The 16,622-nt window shown below is 40.7% G+C and overlaps 1 protein-coding gene across 2 annotated transcripts; it reads right to left on the bottom strand.

Annotated features, from left to right (window-relative positions):
- Nucleotides 1–3,694: 3,694 nt before the first annotated feature.
- On the bottom strand, nucleotides 3,695–15,241 carry LOC115012530 (mucin-5AC). Of its 2 annotated transcripts, none has more exons than XM_029438193.1 (11): nucleotides 14,716–15,237; nucleotides 13,711–14,059; nucleotides 11,420–13,379; nucleotides 10,976–11,064; nucleotides 10,697–10,755; nucleotides 9,992–10,155; nucleotides 8,788–8,953; nucleotides 8,494–8,685; nucleotides 5,976–6,197; nucleotides 4,210–4,369; nucleotides 3,695–4,124 (listed from the first exon to the last, which is right to left on the bottom strand). In XM_029438193.1, exons 3-11 carry the CDS (start codon nucleotides 12,906–12,908, stop codon nucleotides 4,050–4,052), a joined length of 2,616 nt encoding a protein of 871 aa, XP_029294053.1. In that variant the 5' UTR covers nucleotides 12,909–13,379; nucleotides 13,711–14,059; nucleotides 14,716–15,237; the 3' UTR covers nucleotides 3,695–4,049. The 2 variants fall into 2 exon arrangements, with proteins under 2 accessions (XP_029294053.1, XP_029294061.1); XM_029438201.1 differs by lacking the exon at nucleotides 3,695–4,124 and adding an exon at nucleotides 4,784–4,899 and having other exon boundaries at nucleotides 4,211–4,369; nucleotides 14,716–15,241.
- Between the last annotated feature and the right edge of the window lie 1,381 nt (nucleotides 15,242–16,622).

Genomic DNA, 16,622 nt, shown 5'->3' on the forward strand with positions numbered 1-16,622 from the left:
AACACATTTTATAGCCTTCTTAATCATTATTATGACGATCGCAATGGGGATGATAGGCTATGCACGTGGGCTACAAATCACTGCTGCAAAACACAGCAGAATCCTTGAGTATGAAACAAGTTGCTTTTATGTTATTTTCTATTGAGTTTATTAGCACACTTTGATGTAATGCAGTCTACCCTATTATAGTTTTAATCCATGACACATTATCCACATTGGGAATTTGGGCTGATTATAAGACAATGTTGGGCCCCTGGGCACTACATAGGAGCAAGAAACACATACCGTAGTTTTAAATGAATTAGCCTCTTTTTGTTGTTGTGTCTCTTCGTGGTCGTTATGTATATCTCTGTGGTTCTGTGTCTCTTTGTGGTCATTTTGTGTGTCACTGTGGTATTGGTGTCTCTTTGTTGTCATTTTGTGTCTCTTTGTGGTGATGTTGTGCCTCTGTTGTCGTTTTGTGTGTCTCTCTACGGTCATGTTGTGTCTTTTTGTGGTAACTTTGTGTCTCTTTGTGGTCAATTTGTGTTCATGTTGTGACTTTGTGGTCATATTGTTTCTCTTTGTAATCATTTGATTTTTCTTTGTGGTCATTGAAAGTCTCTTCCTTGTTGGAACATGTCTCTCTCTTTGAGTGACATTTTGTGAAGTGAAAGCCAGAGAAGGTTTAGACTCCACTTGACAAAATCAAAATGTTGAAAACAAGTTATACCAAAGATAATTCCCTTCACATACAAGAACTACGCAGTGGGCAACAAAAAACAAATTGCAGTATGCAAAACGTGCGGGTCGAAAAATGTCATTACATTTGGTTAAGAGCGCATTATGACTTGCTTAGGACTCGAAACTGTCTTGGCTCTGGACTTGCAAAACAATGACTTGGTTCTACTTCTGGCCCCTGGCCCTGCCCATGATAGATACTGATTTCACAAACTCTCATCAACATTTTGTAGATACCCATGTTATTGTATTCTGTTCCAGTCTATCTCGCATGCATTTGAGGAAACATGCAGAACACAGAAAATCAGATCAATGAATGATTCATCTGATTTAATTGAAGCACATAAAGGAATGCAACAGAAGTGGACTGGGATGCATTTGTACATTCATGGCAGACACTCGTGGTTAGTAGTGCCAGGACATGGGATGGTTGCAATCTCAGGGTCACTGACAGCACTGTTAACACCCTGATTAACATGTCTGCCCTGGCATACCAGCGTGTCAAACACCACACACAGACACACACACACACATGCAGAGCCAACACACGTGGTGAAGCTTGACTGAGGTGTGTTTACAGCAAACACTCAGGAGATTGTAAATCTCCTATCTTTCATCACTTGAAATGTTTAAGTGAGTAGAAGGGGGCAGATTAACCTTGCTTGCCTCAATGAGATGTATTAGTCAGGTGTGTAATTTCTGGAACATACCTATATTTGGTGTCAAAATTAAAACATTGTGAGGCCTATTATGAAATTATTAATAAAGAGTGTGACCTATTTTGATATGCATGTACACACCTGCTTATGCGTACACCTAAGTACGTCCCAAAGCACTTGTGTATCTCCAACCTGAAATACTTGTTTATATTTGTTTTCATGATGAAACACGTGGAAGTTGTCATGCAATGCTCATCTTATAAATTGATAAAATAAATAAATTGAGGCTTAAAGTGGGTGGGTCAGGGTGCTGCTTTAACTCAATAAGGGCACCGGACAAAGACTCATAAACTTACAAGTCTCACTGGCTCTATCTGTTCCTAATAAGGATATATGGGAGCCAGCTCACTAAAGGAGACAGGAAGTAGGTTTCATAGTGCTTTACTTCATGCAGATGCATGCAGGAAGTGACCACACAGACCGACAAACACCCATATGTAAGAGCAGTTTAGGATTACATAGAAGGGGGGTGAATGAGCTAATCAGGGAATTGGCTTTTCAGAGTGGCATTATCCTGCTCTAGACAGACACAACACACACACACACACACACACACACACACACACACACACACACTGGGCAGGACAACCATCCCTTTAAGAGTTCCTTTGGATGACGTCCATATAAGGAGATATTGGAGCTAGTCACATGGGAGGAAGAATGCACTGTTCAGGTCATGTGACCAGTCTGAGGAAATGAATGAAACTCCCTTTTTAAGGGTGTGTATGTATGTGTAAGTGTGTGTGTGTGGGTGAATGTGCATGTTGCTTTAGGTCTGATTTCTGCATCCTTCACCAGTACCCAGATATTTGCATGTACGGATGGATGATTATTACATACTCATGTCAGCACTACACTCTTTGCTGCTGCTGTATGTGTCCTGCTTGTTTTGCAACATTGTCTTTATATGTATATATGTCACTCCTGCTTTTAACAACTGCATGCTCTTTTTAGTTTTTGCTCTGATGTATTTTAGGAAGCGTTTTGTCAATTTTTTTAATTAACATTTGTATTTATAAATTTGCTCCGTCTCTTCTCTCAAATAAACGTAACAAAAAAAAGAAAGGAGATATCAACATTTTTACTTTGAATTTTAAACTTGTACTCACTAACTCCTCCCTGACAGATACTTTCCTTTCCCTTAGCTATTTCATAACTCGGTGGCGTGCATGACTCATGCATGCATTGTTACAACACACACACACACACACACACACACACACACACACACACACACACACACACACACACACACACACACACACACATACACTCACTTCCTACATTGCTCAGTCACACAGGCAGAGAAATTCACAGGCCTGGCTCTTGGCTCTGATTAAGACCGTATATGGAAGAAGCTAGCAGGTAGCTTCTGTAACTCATCCCTGTTTCTAGCGCCCTCTCTCTCCCTTAAACACACATTCACTCTCTTCTTTTATTCGCCACATTTCCTCCCCCCCCCCCGAATCAATCAGTGCCTTATTCCTTTTTTCCAGGACAGGGTCAATTATAGGAGTGAAATAAAGTGTACATATTTGCCTGTTTCACTCTCTACCAGTCTGTCCCAGTCATTTATGCCATCACATTCCAGCTGAGGTTCATACACAGTATTGAGAGGAGGTGTGGCTTGTGTGTGAGCATGTGTGTGCCCAAGTGAGACAGAAAGAGGAACAAAGGTATGTGAAATATTCGTTGTAATGTAACATAAGAAGATACACGTTTCCAGGCAGAAATCCCAAAAACTCCAGTCCGACAAACACAAGTGATCGTATCACACCAATTCTCCCGTCTCTTCATTGACTTTCAGTGTGTCATTCAATAAAGTTACATTTACAACTACTTTATAGTTTTTTAGGCCCAAATACACATCTGTCTTTCACCATATAAACCATCTCTGCCTCTGACGTAATCTGCTGTCTGTTAATAATTTCCAGAGTCCAAACTAAACATGGAGAAGCAACATTTAGTTATTATATGCATAAAGCTTGAACCATGGCCAGATTAGGAGCCCAAGAGGAAGAACACTTGTTTTTAGGTTCCTATAAACGAACGGCTGGGCAATAGGGCCAAAATCTTCTATCCCAATATAGGTCATCTCACCTCGATAACGATACATATATATCACGACGATGTAGCATGTTTTATGGTAATTCAATAAATAATGTATAAATAACCACACGGTAAAGCCTATTTTTGTATACATGTTTTTATGCATTGTGTGAAGCATTTTAACTGTGTAAAAAAAAAAAGTTTCATTTAGTAAATGTATTTATTCTCAACAAATAAACATTTTCTAACTGCCAAAAGTTACCCTGAGTAAGTTTATTAAAGCATTATATAAGACTCGGCACCATAGACATTAAGACAGCCTCTTTGTTTCTCTATCTTTACAGTATATCCTTCATCTTATCAGAGAGAGCATATTAGAAACAGATTGTAGCTATAAACTCAAACATGTAGCAACAATCTAACAAAAATATACACTTATATACACATTTACACTTTTAGTTTTACAGGTTTTTTTTATCAACAAAACAAGATTATTTGAAGCATAGAATGCAAAAATGAGCTGCAGAATATCAACATTTGATTTGATTCTTCTTTTTGCGGTCAAGCAGTCCAGCTCTTCCCCAGGTCTACCAGCTCCATGCCCTCACAGTAGGACCGTGGCCTCGACACCCTCACCTGGTTTCACAAGGGAACATCACATAATGAAACCAGATATACATATACCTGTCTATCTCTTACATAAACACAGTCAAACACTCACTGTGGGCGTCCTGTGGGAAGCCAGTTGCTGCAGTAGTGGGAAGGGAGTCCACTGAATGGGTTCCACAGGCCAGCTACAAACAGAAAGGTCACTGGCCTTACCCGAGTCCAGAACACCATCCCCCATGCTCATCTCGCTTCCCCTCCAACCATACTGAGAGCTACAGGGAATAGAGAGCCGAGGGGTCATTTACACAGACATTGTCTACGTACTGCATGTGTCAATATTAACATCTCTTTATTTTATTATCAATAGATTTTCATATAGCCTAGAAAATAGTCATCTTTATACATTAGCTTGTATTGTCCCTACTAACTTATCTGTTATTGGTTATTTTCAGTAGACCAACACTTTTGTCGTTTATGTTTGTTTAACATTGTTACATTTAAGCATTTAAGACTCCACTAATCAGACGATCGGCGGTTCGATCCCAAACTCCTCCAGTTTGCACGTCGAAGTGTCTTTGGGAAAGATGTTGAACCCCAAATTGCTCCCAAAAGTGTGCGAGTGTGTGTGAATGAGCATTAGTCTACATGCAGCTATAAAGTCCAATAAACAAGCTATTAAAACTTACACAGACCCTGTACCTTCAACGTGATGGACAAGCCCTCGGGGCAGCTATACATCTTCGTAGTCTCTTGTTGGACTGAAGGCAGCCTGGACGCTACAGTATCAAAAGCAACCTGGTGACTGTAAATGTAGATTGTATTGACCCAGTTGTCGAGGTGAGATGCTGCCCCCTATGTCTTTGTAGCATGTTGCCAGGCATTATAAATTGTATCTTTAACCTCTTAAGGGATGGGGGACTTTACTCGAAAATATGAAAATACCTACAAACGACATACCCAAAGTATATTATAAGCTGCTCTTCAACCATTTGCACCAGACGCATAATTTTGTTGAGTAAAAGTGTAAATCTTGATCAGTTTTTCTGTTTCAGTGATGTATAATTAAAGATTGTGTACGTGTCTTAGTTGGGTTTGTAGATCTACTTTCTGGGTTGCATAACAAACCCCCAACATTTTCTTGAAAGCAAAACAAGACGAAGTCTTGTTGGGTTTACTGTGGGAAGGCTAATTCTCATCCTTTTGTATGGAAGCAACAGGTTGTATGCGTTTATCACTTAAGTCAATATGTCATTCTAAGCTAACCACTAACGTTAGCTCAGCTAGTTTCTCTGTTAAGTTAAGATCTAGACGTCTGATGACTAAAATTCTTCATCAGGTTAAAATTTGTAGTAACAAACGACCAAGATCTGAAAAGTGCAGCATTAAAAATGTGATTTAAAACCAGAGACACAGTACATTCATGACAGCTTCTGGCAGACACAACGATGACGCAATGCATCCGCAAAGGGGATACGTCGCCATTAAAAGGTCCAAAATGAAATACACCGTTACCTATCAAATACATTTTTTATTAGGAAATTCTCTAGGTTTATAAGACTGTTGGAAACATTTGGGATAATTTAGGTACACTACCCAAAAGATATATAACATAGTTCAAGTCGCTTTTACACATTGTAATGTGGAAATGTTACATATTATACCTTTAAATCGGATGTTGCTTTAAATGGTATGCACTTGACAGCAGTGTATGTTATGCATACTGTAGTCTGTATGTCATGTTTTAGAGGAGGACAGACTCCCCCTGCATGATCAATAACTTTCTGATACTGTCAAGCATATGACCCACTCATGTGTGATATTGGACTTCAATATGTTCAAATGTGTCTCTGAGGCAGCAGTGTGTGTGTGTGTGTGTACCTGTGCGGGTAGATTGTATTGATGCGTGTCCCGTGGCTAGCGGAGGTGGAGGCCAGCGACAGCGTGTCGTCGTGGTAACAGCAGGGGCGGTCGAGCGCCTGCAGGTGCAGTAACTCATTGGAGCGCGTAAAAGCGGGATTATCTAGCGAGTCTGCTGATCCTGCCCACGAACGCAACCAGAACCGTCCTGACAGCTCATCAAAATGGTTGAACCTGCGATAGCTGCACACACACAACACATAATGTGAGGATACATTTTCCCTATTGTATTCATGTAATGTATCAGTTTTATCAGTTTGATCTGGGTTAGAGTAAGAATAGATCTTTTTCATACAGTGGTGGACAGTATCTAAGGACATTTACTCAAGTACTGCACTTAAGTGACATTTTACTTGAGTATTTCCATTTCCTGCTACTTTACACTTCTACCCCACTACAATTCAGAGGCAAACATTGTATATTAATTTTAGATTCAGATTAATAATACAAGATATAATAAACATCATCATGTACTATTAAAAGGTTAAGATAAACTTTATTGATCCCTTAATAAAATTCACAAGCTACTCGGCAGTATATGTTGTAATAAAACTGCAGCAACATTAAAGTGATCAATATAATATATATTATTCTGAAATGGGTCGTTGTACAGAATGAGTAATTTCACTTTTGGTGCTTGAAGTTTATTTTGATGCTGAAACTTTTGTACTTTTACTTTACTTTACGTGTAACGGAGTATTTCTACACTGTGGCATTATTACGTTAAAAGATCGGAGTACTTTCTCCACCTGTGCATATATATTTGTCCATTTTATTACAATATTGAAAGTCTTACTGGAGAACATTTTGGAAAGATTAAGTAGTGGGATTTTCAGAACTATGTGTTTCAAAAGGGGTTAAATGCTTAAATTGGTGGTTTGCTCTTTGCTAACAATGGTCAGTGTGTCTTGAGTACCACTCCCCTGTAATGTTGCGGTGTCCGACATGATCACTTTCCTGTGGCTCCGGCAGGATTGAGGGGGGGAGGGTTGTTTTATTATTTATTTTATTTTATTATTGATGTTTTGATATGATTGATATTATTTTCTTTTTTTATGTCATTCTTAAAATCCCTATCTACTATTGCACTATTGATTGTGGTGCCCTCTTTACATTGTACACACATCAATGAAGTGTTAAAAGAAAACTAATGGGGAGGGAGAGGTGAAGTTGACAGTCGGCTGTGCTCTCCAGTTGACTGGGCCTGCTGGTGGAAGCAAAGCTCTGATCTAAGAGTCCAACTTTCTCTGGACATAAAGCTCTCTCCGTACTGTTAATGAAACACTCTGACTTTAAGGCTTAACCTCACGGACTCCTGTCTGAACTTTCTTCAACCGTGTCTGTACCCAGTATTAGACATTAATCTAAGCAATAGGATGGAACTACAGGGTGTCAGTTAAGGTGGATACAACTCTTCCCTCTTGCAGCCCCACTATGTGATTTAGTGTCTTAACACTAACATGTTGGCTAGTGTAGCTTTAAAGAGGTTGAATCCCAATGTCCGCACATCAACACATTTCTTAAGCCTGTCCACACTTTCCACAGATTTTTTGCGGACTTCCAGAGAGTCCGCTTGGATTGCAAATTTCTCCAGACTTTGCTTGGAAGATTACTCACAGTTCATATGATATGAATGTGACAAGAAATTACTATTATTAATACAAATAATAATGCAGTAATAAGCCATAATATTTATGCAGGATTGACTGCAGACATTTGGATTCAGCTAGAATGTCTCAACATTTCCCCAGAGTCTTCAGCACAGCCTTCATCCTCAGTATGTGGTTCTGCAGCCAGACTATGACACCTAGTGGACATTGCTGTAATTACAACTACATTAGTTATGTCCATGTCAGTGTCACCGACACATGGATCTCCACCCAAGGTGTCTATTGTGGAATTGCCATGTATGTCACATTAATCTGAGTATTGTTATGTTTACTGAAGTTGGGTTTGTGTGAAGTGTTAACTCACAAGTTTACTATTTTTATAGACTTTCTTTTATGTTCTTCTTCTTCTTCTTCTTCTTCTTCTTCTTCTTCTTCTTCTTCTTCTTCTTCTTCTTCTTCTTCTTCTTCTTCTTCTTCTTCTTCTTCTTCTTCTTCTTCTTCTTCTTCTTCTTCTTCTTCTTCTTCTTCTTCTTCTTCTTCGGCCTTACACCGAAACCACACCAGAGCAGCGGCGAAGTGCACGCCTGCGTACTAATGAGCTGCCTTACAATATCTATGGATCACTTTTTAAACTCTGTTTTTAAAAGGTGCTATATAAATAAAGTTATTATTCTTAATAATATGATCATTTCCTGTGTTATGTTAAGGACAGTACACTACACACCATTTCATTCACATTTCTTTAAACTAGATCACCCTCTAAAAATATAATTGTTTATAAATCGTATGTCATGTACTGGTTATCTGTATGGTTTCTGGGAATGATGTGTATTAATCTGCGAATTGTAGATTATATGTCGGATGCATACCTGCTCCGAGTCTGATCTACTTTGGCCTGGATCAGAATGGCTCTATATCGGCGCACTGCCACAAGGGCCAAAACGGCAATCACTGTCACCATGATGAGTAAGATGGCAAGACATGCGCCTACGAGCCGCGCCTGAGTCATCCTCACGTCACATCTCTGACCCATGTACCAGAAGTCCACTCCTACAAGACAGCTGATACACAAACATAAAGACGTTTACATGTACAAACCTTGTATAGACGGAAAGATACAACATTAGTGAATGTATACAGTAAGGGCCTCTGTGTGCTCCTACCGGCAAACTGGAAGTTGGCCCGGGTGGTGCGTACAGATGCCATGGTGGTGGCAGTGGTCGAAGTGACAGATTGAAGAACAGCTATAGTTTGAAGTGTCAGGCTGCAATACACACTTGTAGCCTGCTGGACACTGCAGTAACCAGTCACACACATCCCCCTGCAGACCTGGAGGGAACGCATGTTAAAGGGTGAGGCTGGTGTTATTCTACATTTGTATTATATCGACATTAAAAAAACATTGTGTGAGTCAGTCTCAGTACGTCTGTGGCAGTGTTCATTTTATTAACGAAAACTATGAAGAAGTATATTCGTCAACGGCTGTTTATTCTACGATTAAAACGAGACAATTACAAACTAATAAGCATTTTTGCCTAAAGCGTAAGACTAAGCCCATTCCAGTACCTACTGAAGAGGCACATCTTTAAAGATGGATCAAATATGTCGTGTAATTTAACCAAAAAGGGAAAGCAATGTCCAAAACAGCTCAGCACTGCAGTTGTTTTTTTGTTGTCTACAAAGACTAGGAGCAGGTCTGCACATCTAAAATGAAAAGGAAAGGAGTACAGAAAGTGAAATGAATACATGCCACAGTAACAAGTTTAATATCTAGGTATGCCAGAGATGTTAATCACATTTCTCCTAACTGGGTTGTGAGCTTAACTTAACTTAACTGTCTGTAAGTGGGTTAAATAAATAAGCAGGTTAAGGATGGCATTCCCTCTCAGGTAAATGTCACCACTGTGGCTGACCGCTAACCTGGAAGTGTAACCGTTGTGCCTCACTTTAAAAAGATGCTCTGATATCATTAGAGGACATGTAAAGAAAACATAAGAAAATGGCAGATCTGGTGGAAAATAGTGAAAACTACAATTCTTAAGCCAGGACACACACAGATTGTCTATTTAGGCTACACCGTTTATTAAAGGAGCTGAGGTTGCACTTCCTAAATTTGAAAAAAACAAAACTCACCATGTTGCCAATTGTTTTCCACATGCAATAACACAGCCAAACTGATTGAACACTTTAGAAATAAAAAGCCAGAAACCTCCCTAGTGGTGGATAAGGGTACTCTGTGGGGCTTTATTAGAGAGTCGAGAGTAGAGAGATGACGGGAAATAGGGGAGAGAGGAGGAGAACGACATACATCAGGGCGGCTCAAAAGTTAGATGTCTTTGGTAAACTGTCTAAAGGTTGGAGGCTTACCTCCCAGTGTGATGTTGGTAATCTTGGATGATCTGAAGGTCCTCCCCTCACACACAGCCTCAGCTAGTCCTGTTCGTTCCAACAGTGATGTGGGTCTTGTCATGCTGAGCCACTGCAGAGCCCCGCTGGTTTTAAATTCCACCAGACTCTGCACTGTGCGGCCACTAAAACAGCAGCACAGTCACCTTCTGTACCTCTCTTCACACAACCTTCTACGTAACCACAGTTTGTGCCTTTCATGAGTTACCACTATGATGAGTCACAGAGCTAGGCCTCCACTTTTCTGAATAAATACCTGGCCATCTTTGAAAAACCCAGAAGGTTGTTTAACAACACTTGCTGTTCTGAAGGGACAGTATATCCAAACTGCAGATAGTTAGCAACTAACTGATTGACATAGTGAAGCATTCAGCAGCTGAAGAGACACATATTTCCCTCTTCGGGAGTTAGAGGAGATCACAAGAGAGTTAAAAAAGGAGAATGAACATTTGACACTTGGTCAGAAATACAACTTCTAATGAATGATAATGTAGTTCCATGTCTGCTGGATGAGTGAATACGCAACTGTATGCCAATAACAACTTTACAATGTGTCAATGTTGTGTTTAAAGCTTGTGACTTGAATTTAATGGTTATACATGAGAGGCACAAAGTGAGGTTAAATGTGACTTAGCTTCGGTACACATGTGCTCTATAAGACCTCACCTGCTCCAGACTCCCAGCAGCTTGCTGAACCCCGGGGCTTTCTGTAGGTACGGCTCCACCTGAAAGAAACAGGGAGTGAGAACTTTGTAGCAGCTACTAAATAAGACTCTAAAGCTGTCATATAATAATAATAATAATAATAATAATAATAATAATAATAATAATAATAATAATAATAATAATAATAAGATCTATTAGTGCTTTTCTGCATGCCAGTGTGTGTGTGTGTGTGTGTGTGTGTGTGTGTGTGTGTGTGTGTGTGTGTGTGTAATCTCTCACCCAGGCAGCGGTGTCTTCCTCCAGACCAGACGTAAAAGCCGATCTGGACTCTTCCACAACGATCTGCAGCAGCAGCTCAATTGACTCCACTGGACAGAACGAGCAAATACTTCCATTACAACAGACTGGAAACTTCATCCTATCACTAAAAAGGGGATAGTTCGGATATTTTGAAGTGGGGTCGTATGAGGCACTTCTCCGTAGTGTATTACCTACAGTAGATGGCAGTCGGCACGCCCCCAGTTTGAAGAAAGAGACAGGAGTTATTGCACAGGAGCAAAGAAATGTACTGCTTTGAACGGGGGCAGCAAAAATGTTATCTGGTCTGATAATCTGATTACATAATTCAGACTACCCAACACTGACCATGGATAAGTACCTCATACAACCCCACTTCAAAACATCTGAATCATCCCTTTAATTATAGACACATATGTACAATACCTCTGATGGCTGCAGGTTGGTCTGGCACAATGTAGAACTTGGGTGTCTGACTAGTTGTGGAGCTCAAATCGGGTATAGAGGTTAAAACAGAAGGTGTGAGTGCCACATGGTTCTCCTGGCTGGGGTGTGGGGTTGTCCAGGATGAAGCTCCAGCTGTGGGAGTCTGTGTAGACCCCTGCCAAGACTCTTCTTCTTTCTCTACTTCTACCTCACCATCTCCATGTCCATCATCTGGTTTTGCAGTTGTGAGGGAGAGCAGAGAAGTTTGTGTAGTAGTAATATAGTTGTGGGGCTGTTTGTGTGTAACTGGAACATTAGTAGAAGATGGCAAAGGCAGGAAGTTCTGTGCACGAGTTGTGTGTGATGATGTTGACGTTTGTGGCGGTATAGGTGAGGTTTTGTGGACGATGAGAGGTGTGTGTGCGGCGGATTCAGTGGTGGTGGAGAGCAAAGGCAGGGGTGTGTGAGTTAAATGTGAACTACTAGATGATGTAGTGTGTGTTTGGAGTGTGTATGAAGGTGCGGATGAGTGTATGGATGTACTGGATGATAAAATAGGGACGGTAGTCAGTGATTTTGTGGGTGAGTTGTCATGTAAGAGTGTGTGAGTGGGGCGCGGGGTGTATGTCTCAGCGGCAGTAACTACATCTCCCAGAGCTCCTCTGGGTGTAGAAGAAAAACCTGTGAAACTTGAAGTCTGGTCATCAACTTTGGTAATGTCAGGCGAGGAGGAGATAGTGTTAGAAGCCACGTCTGTATTTACAAAATCTCTGTGCGCTGCCGTTTGTGTCTCTTCTTTGTTTGTCTGTGTGAATGGGGAGGATGTGTCAGGAGGTGGCGAGTGTGTGAGGCTCTTTGTGCTTTGTGGAGAGTTCGTTTGACTCTGTGTGGAAGAAGTGAAAGTGTAAAGCATCTCTGTGTTTTCAAATGTATCAAAGGACTCAATCGCAGCAGTTTGACTGTTAACCTCTGACGCAGCTGATGCAGATGAGTCAGTAATGTTTGGATGAAATGAAGCAGCCTGCACAGCACCAACAGACGTGTCGAGCCCTGTGACGTGGGTGGTGGATGAATGAGTCCCGCTGGGTTCCTGTGAGGATGAGAATGACGCAGTGGGTTCAGTATGAGCGTGTGCGCTGCTGGAGTCATCCCGCTGAGGTTTCGTGGGTGATTTTAAAGGATCAGAGGTGATGGCGGAGGTCAGATCGGAGTCATGTCTGTAGGTGCTTCGCTGGCTCCTCCAGGAATGGGGTTGTTTTTCTCCAGGTGCCCCACTAACAGCTCCACTACGGGGCATTAGGATGGTTCCACTCTCCCTGGTTGTCCTGGAAGGTAGCTCAGGGGGAGAAGAGGTGATAGGTGGGACGCTGGAGCTGAAGTGAGCTTGTGCAGTTATAGATGTTTTAGACGTCGGAGTGGCTGTATATTCGTGTATATCTGTGCCATGCAATGTGTCGGAGCTACTGGCCGTTGCATGTGTCAGTGCCATCTGGGTGTGAGGCTTGTTGCTTGATTTTTTCCCTGTGTTTGCTGTGTGTGGTGTGTCAAACTAGTGTATCTGTACTGAGTGCATGCTGGAAATAGGGGTGTGTTCTCTCACTGGCAAACATTTTGCCATCAGCAAGGTGAGCGGCTCCAGATGTATCCGCTCCATTGTTTGGTTCTTCCTCAGGAAGAGGGAGAGTTTCCCTATCGGCTCTCCCAGCCACAGAGAGTCCCTGCAGGGGTGAGGTGGGGCGCAGCAGCCCCTGGTCCTGAGAGGAGGGACTAGACACAGACTGATGCCCAGAACTCCGCTCCAGACCTTCGTAGAGGCGATCTCTGTCCTTTTCTGTCCCTCTTACCACATCTTGACCATCCGGAGCTGTGCTTGTAAAGCTGGTTCCCGACTGAGACCAACGCAAGAGGTCTGAATGTGTGCTGGTGTGGTCCTCCGAGGAATTCCTCCCACTTTCCTGGACTGGATGAGCAGAAACAAACACAAAAACAGAGAGGGACAGGGTGAGGAGAGACAGAGTGGAAAGCACAACACAACATATCTCTGTCTCCCACGCCACAGTGATAAGAACTTTCCGACTGAAGGTTTTACAGCTCACAGCACAGATTGAACAATAGGCTTCCTCAGTTACACATCGTACAGCCAGAGTCTCATAATATAATCCTGTAAACAAAAAACACTTTGTCTGACCCAAATGTTATTAGGACAATTAGATCAAACTCTCGTGATCAGGGTGCAAGAAAGTGGGCCATCCTGACTCAATAAATCAAACTAGATGATTGAGGTTTCTCACCATAATAGGACAGCTGAATAGTGTTTGAGGAGCGTCCTGCTCCTGTCCAAGTCAAGGTGGCTTTGTTTTCATCACAGCGAGAGAGCAGAGCCGTCCCCCCGCTCTCCAGGACTTTATCTTTCCTCGTTCCAAACACAGTGCACCGATAAGCTCGAACCACTCTCCAACCACACTAAGTTTAAAAGTACCGTCCAACCCAGAGGAACACCTATCGTCCAAGTGCAATTTGAATCTGGTAAGGATTTGTCAGTAATAAGTCCAGGTGAAGTGAGTTTGATGTGACCGATAGGCTCTTTGTCCAGGCTGTAATTTCCACCACAGTGGTGGTGCAACAAGGCCAATGTTTTATCTGAGGAAAGAAAGAAAAAGACATGCTGGTAATAAGAGAGTATCACTCTGGCATAACTCTCCTGACCTGTGTGTGTGTGATGTGGTGTTGCAGTGTTTTTAAGAGCTGCAGCGATTAGTCAACTAATTGATTAGTCGATTGACAGAAGAATAAACACCAACTGCTTTGATAATCGATTAATCGTTACAGTAATTATAAATAAAACATGGAGATTTCCTGCTTTTCTCTGTTTTCACCTTGGTCTTTGAGAAACTGGGATGAACATTTTTAGAGCATTTAATAATATAATGAACATAATCGTTAGTTGCAGTCCTAGTATTTTTCATATTAAAATAATCTAATTTAAAAGATTGTGAGGTGTAATAAAGTAAAAGCAGAAATAAAAGACAAAGAAAAACTTGTGTGTAACATATCACAGATCTTTCCCCCTTGTTCGTTAAGCTTTTAATCCTCTGATGACTCCTGCGATGTGGGTCTGGGCTTCAGTTTACCACAAAATGAAACTCTAAGTTTACACAGAAACCTACCATTTCATATTGACAATAAAACATCAGTTCAAGCTAAAAAAAAAAGAAAGAAAAATGTGTCCAATACAAATTGCAGTTATAATAAAAGGAGTAGACTAAATGATAAGATCGACTGGTAGATTTCCTTACCTGTTGTGATAATAAAGAGCAACAGGCAGGCGTGGAGCTGCATTTCCAATCCTGAGACATTTCACTGTCGGAGACCCTATTAATCCCAAATCCATATACAGATCGTTCAGATTTGCGTGCGTTATGATGAGAGCGAGCAAACGGCGCAAAGCGAAAAATGATCTCTAGTTTTCCTGCGGGCAGTCCCAACTAAACGGAGAGGCGTCAGAAACTTTCCTTCTCCATCATTTCCTCCTAACGGAAACCACTGTGCTGTCAGGGGCCAAGCGACGCACGGTCCCCAAAATTAGAGACACGTGTGTCAGACGGTGTGTCCTGTACGGACAGAGAGGTTTTCTATGCGCCTCCGGGCTCTTCCGTGAAGTCTTTGAATCATTGGGCATTTCCAAAGATGAGAGGAAGGAATCCAGTGGTCGCTGCAGGAGCTGGTTTTTACACACATACTTAAACGCAACACAGGAAACCTTTACCACAGGAGGCATGAAGACATGACAGGGCGGGGGAAGTTCATTAGTGCTTTTACATGCACCCCACTGTGTCAGACAGGCAGTGATGGGAATTACGGCTCTTTGAAGGGAGCCGGATCTTCTGGCTCCGTTCATTTCCGAGGCTAATCATTCTTTTATCTTTTTTTGTTTGTTGGTTTATCTGTGAAATAATCACTAGGATAATGACAGGGTACGTTTTAAATCAGATTCAAACGTAGACATAATTTGGTTTTGCACGTGGACTATAGCTGCACTAAATTATTCCTATTGCCTGATTTCAATGATCTGCATTGTAGCCTAAACATTACAGTTGAGGCCATATCCATGTGCTGTCAGTTGACTTGAATTTACCCTCTGTATGAAATGTGTTATTTAAATAAAGTTGCTTTGCCTTGAATGCATTTCATGCAACACTTAATGGCACAATAAAAAAGACGTATAATTAACTTTTGTGCAAAACAGATTTAAATGCAAATAAGATAGATAAAGAATTATCGGAAAATATTTCACACAAGAACTTTTTTAAGAGGTGTCTAACTGGCGGGGGGTCTAAAGGTTGTAATAATTAAAAAAGAAAGAAAAAGACGTTAAATCAATATTTTGTAAAGCTTACAGTAGATATAGGCTATGTTTTTTTTTTAAATCATTTTCAGATTCATTTTTTTTGTTAAAGGAAGAAGTAGAAGAGAGGATGTAGTTCTGTTCAGATTAAGGTTTGATCATACAAATTTAAATAATAAAACCAATAAAAACACCAGAGGTTGACGAAGTACCCATATCTTTTACTTAAGTAAAAGTAGTACCACAGTAATACCACAATGTAAAGAAATACTCAGCAAGTAATAGTCCTGCATTCAAAATATAACTTTAGTAAAAGTACAAAAGTATTAGCATCAACATATACTTAAAGTACAAAACGGAATTATTGAATTATAATTATTAATGCATTAATGTGTTCATCACATTCATGTTGCAGCTGGCACAGGTGGAGCCAGATTTCTCCAGATTTGTTTTTAATATACTGTATATACTGATGTTGTGAATTTTTCGAAGGTATCAATAAAGTTTTATTTTAACCTATAATAATATATGATAAATTATTTGTTGATTATATTTAATTTATTTAAACTGAATCTGAATCATCAAATTAACTAAAGTGATCACATAAGTGTAGTGGAGTAACACGTACAATATTTCCCTTTGAGGTGCAGTAGAGTAGAAGTATGAAGTAGCAGGAAATGGAAATACTCAAATAAAGCACAGAACTTCAATGCATATTATGAGAAGTAAATTCACATGTGTGCATTGTAATATGACTGAAAATGCTGGACATGTAATAATGCACTGTCCAATATAATGAAGAAAGAGTGAGTTTGTAACCAAAGGTGAAAGAGGCCGGAGTATAGATTTGGAAGGGAA

This window comes from Cottoperca gobio, chromosome 1 (genome assembly GCF_900634415.1).
Source record: "Cottoperca gobio chromosome 1, fCotGob3.1, whole genome shotgun sequence".
Taxonomy (NCBI): domain Eukaryota; kingdom Metazoa; phylum Chordata; class Actinopteri; order Perciformes; family Bovichtidae; genus Cottoperca; species Cottoperca gobio.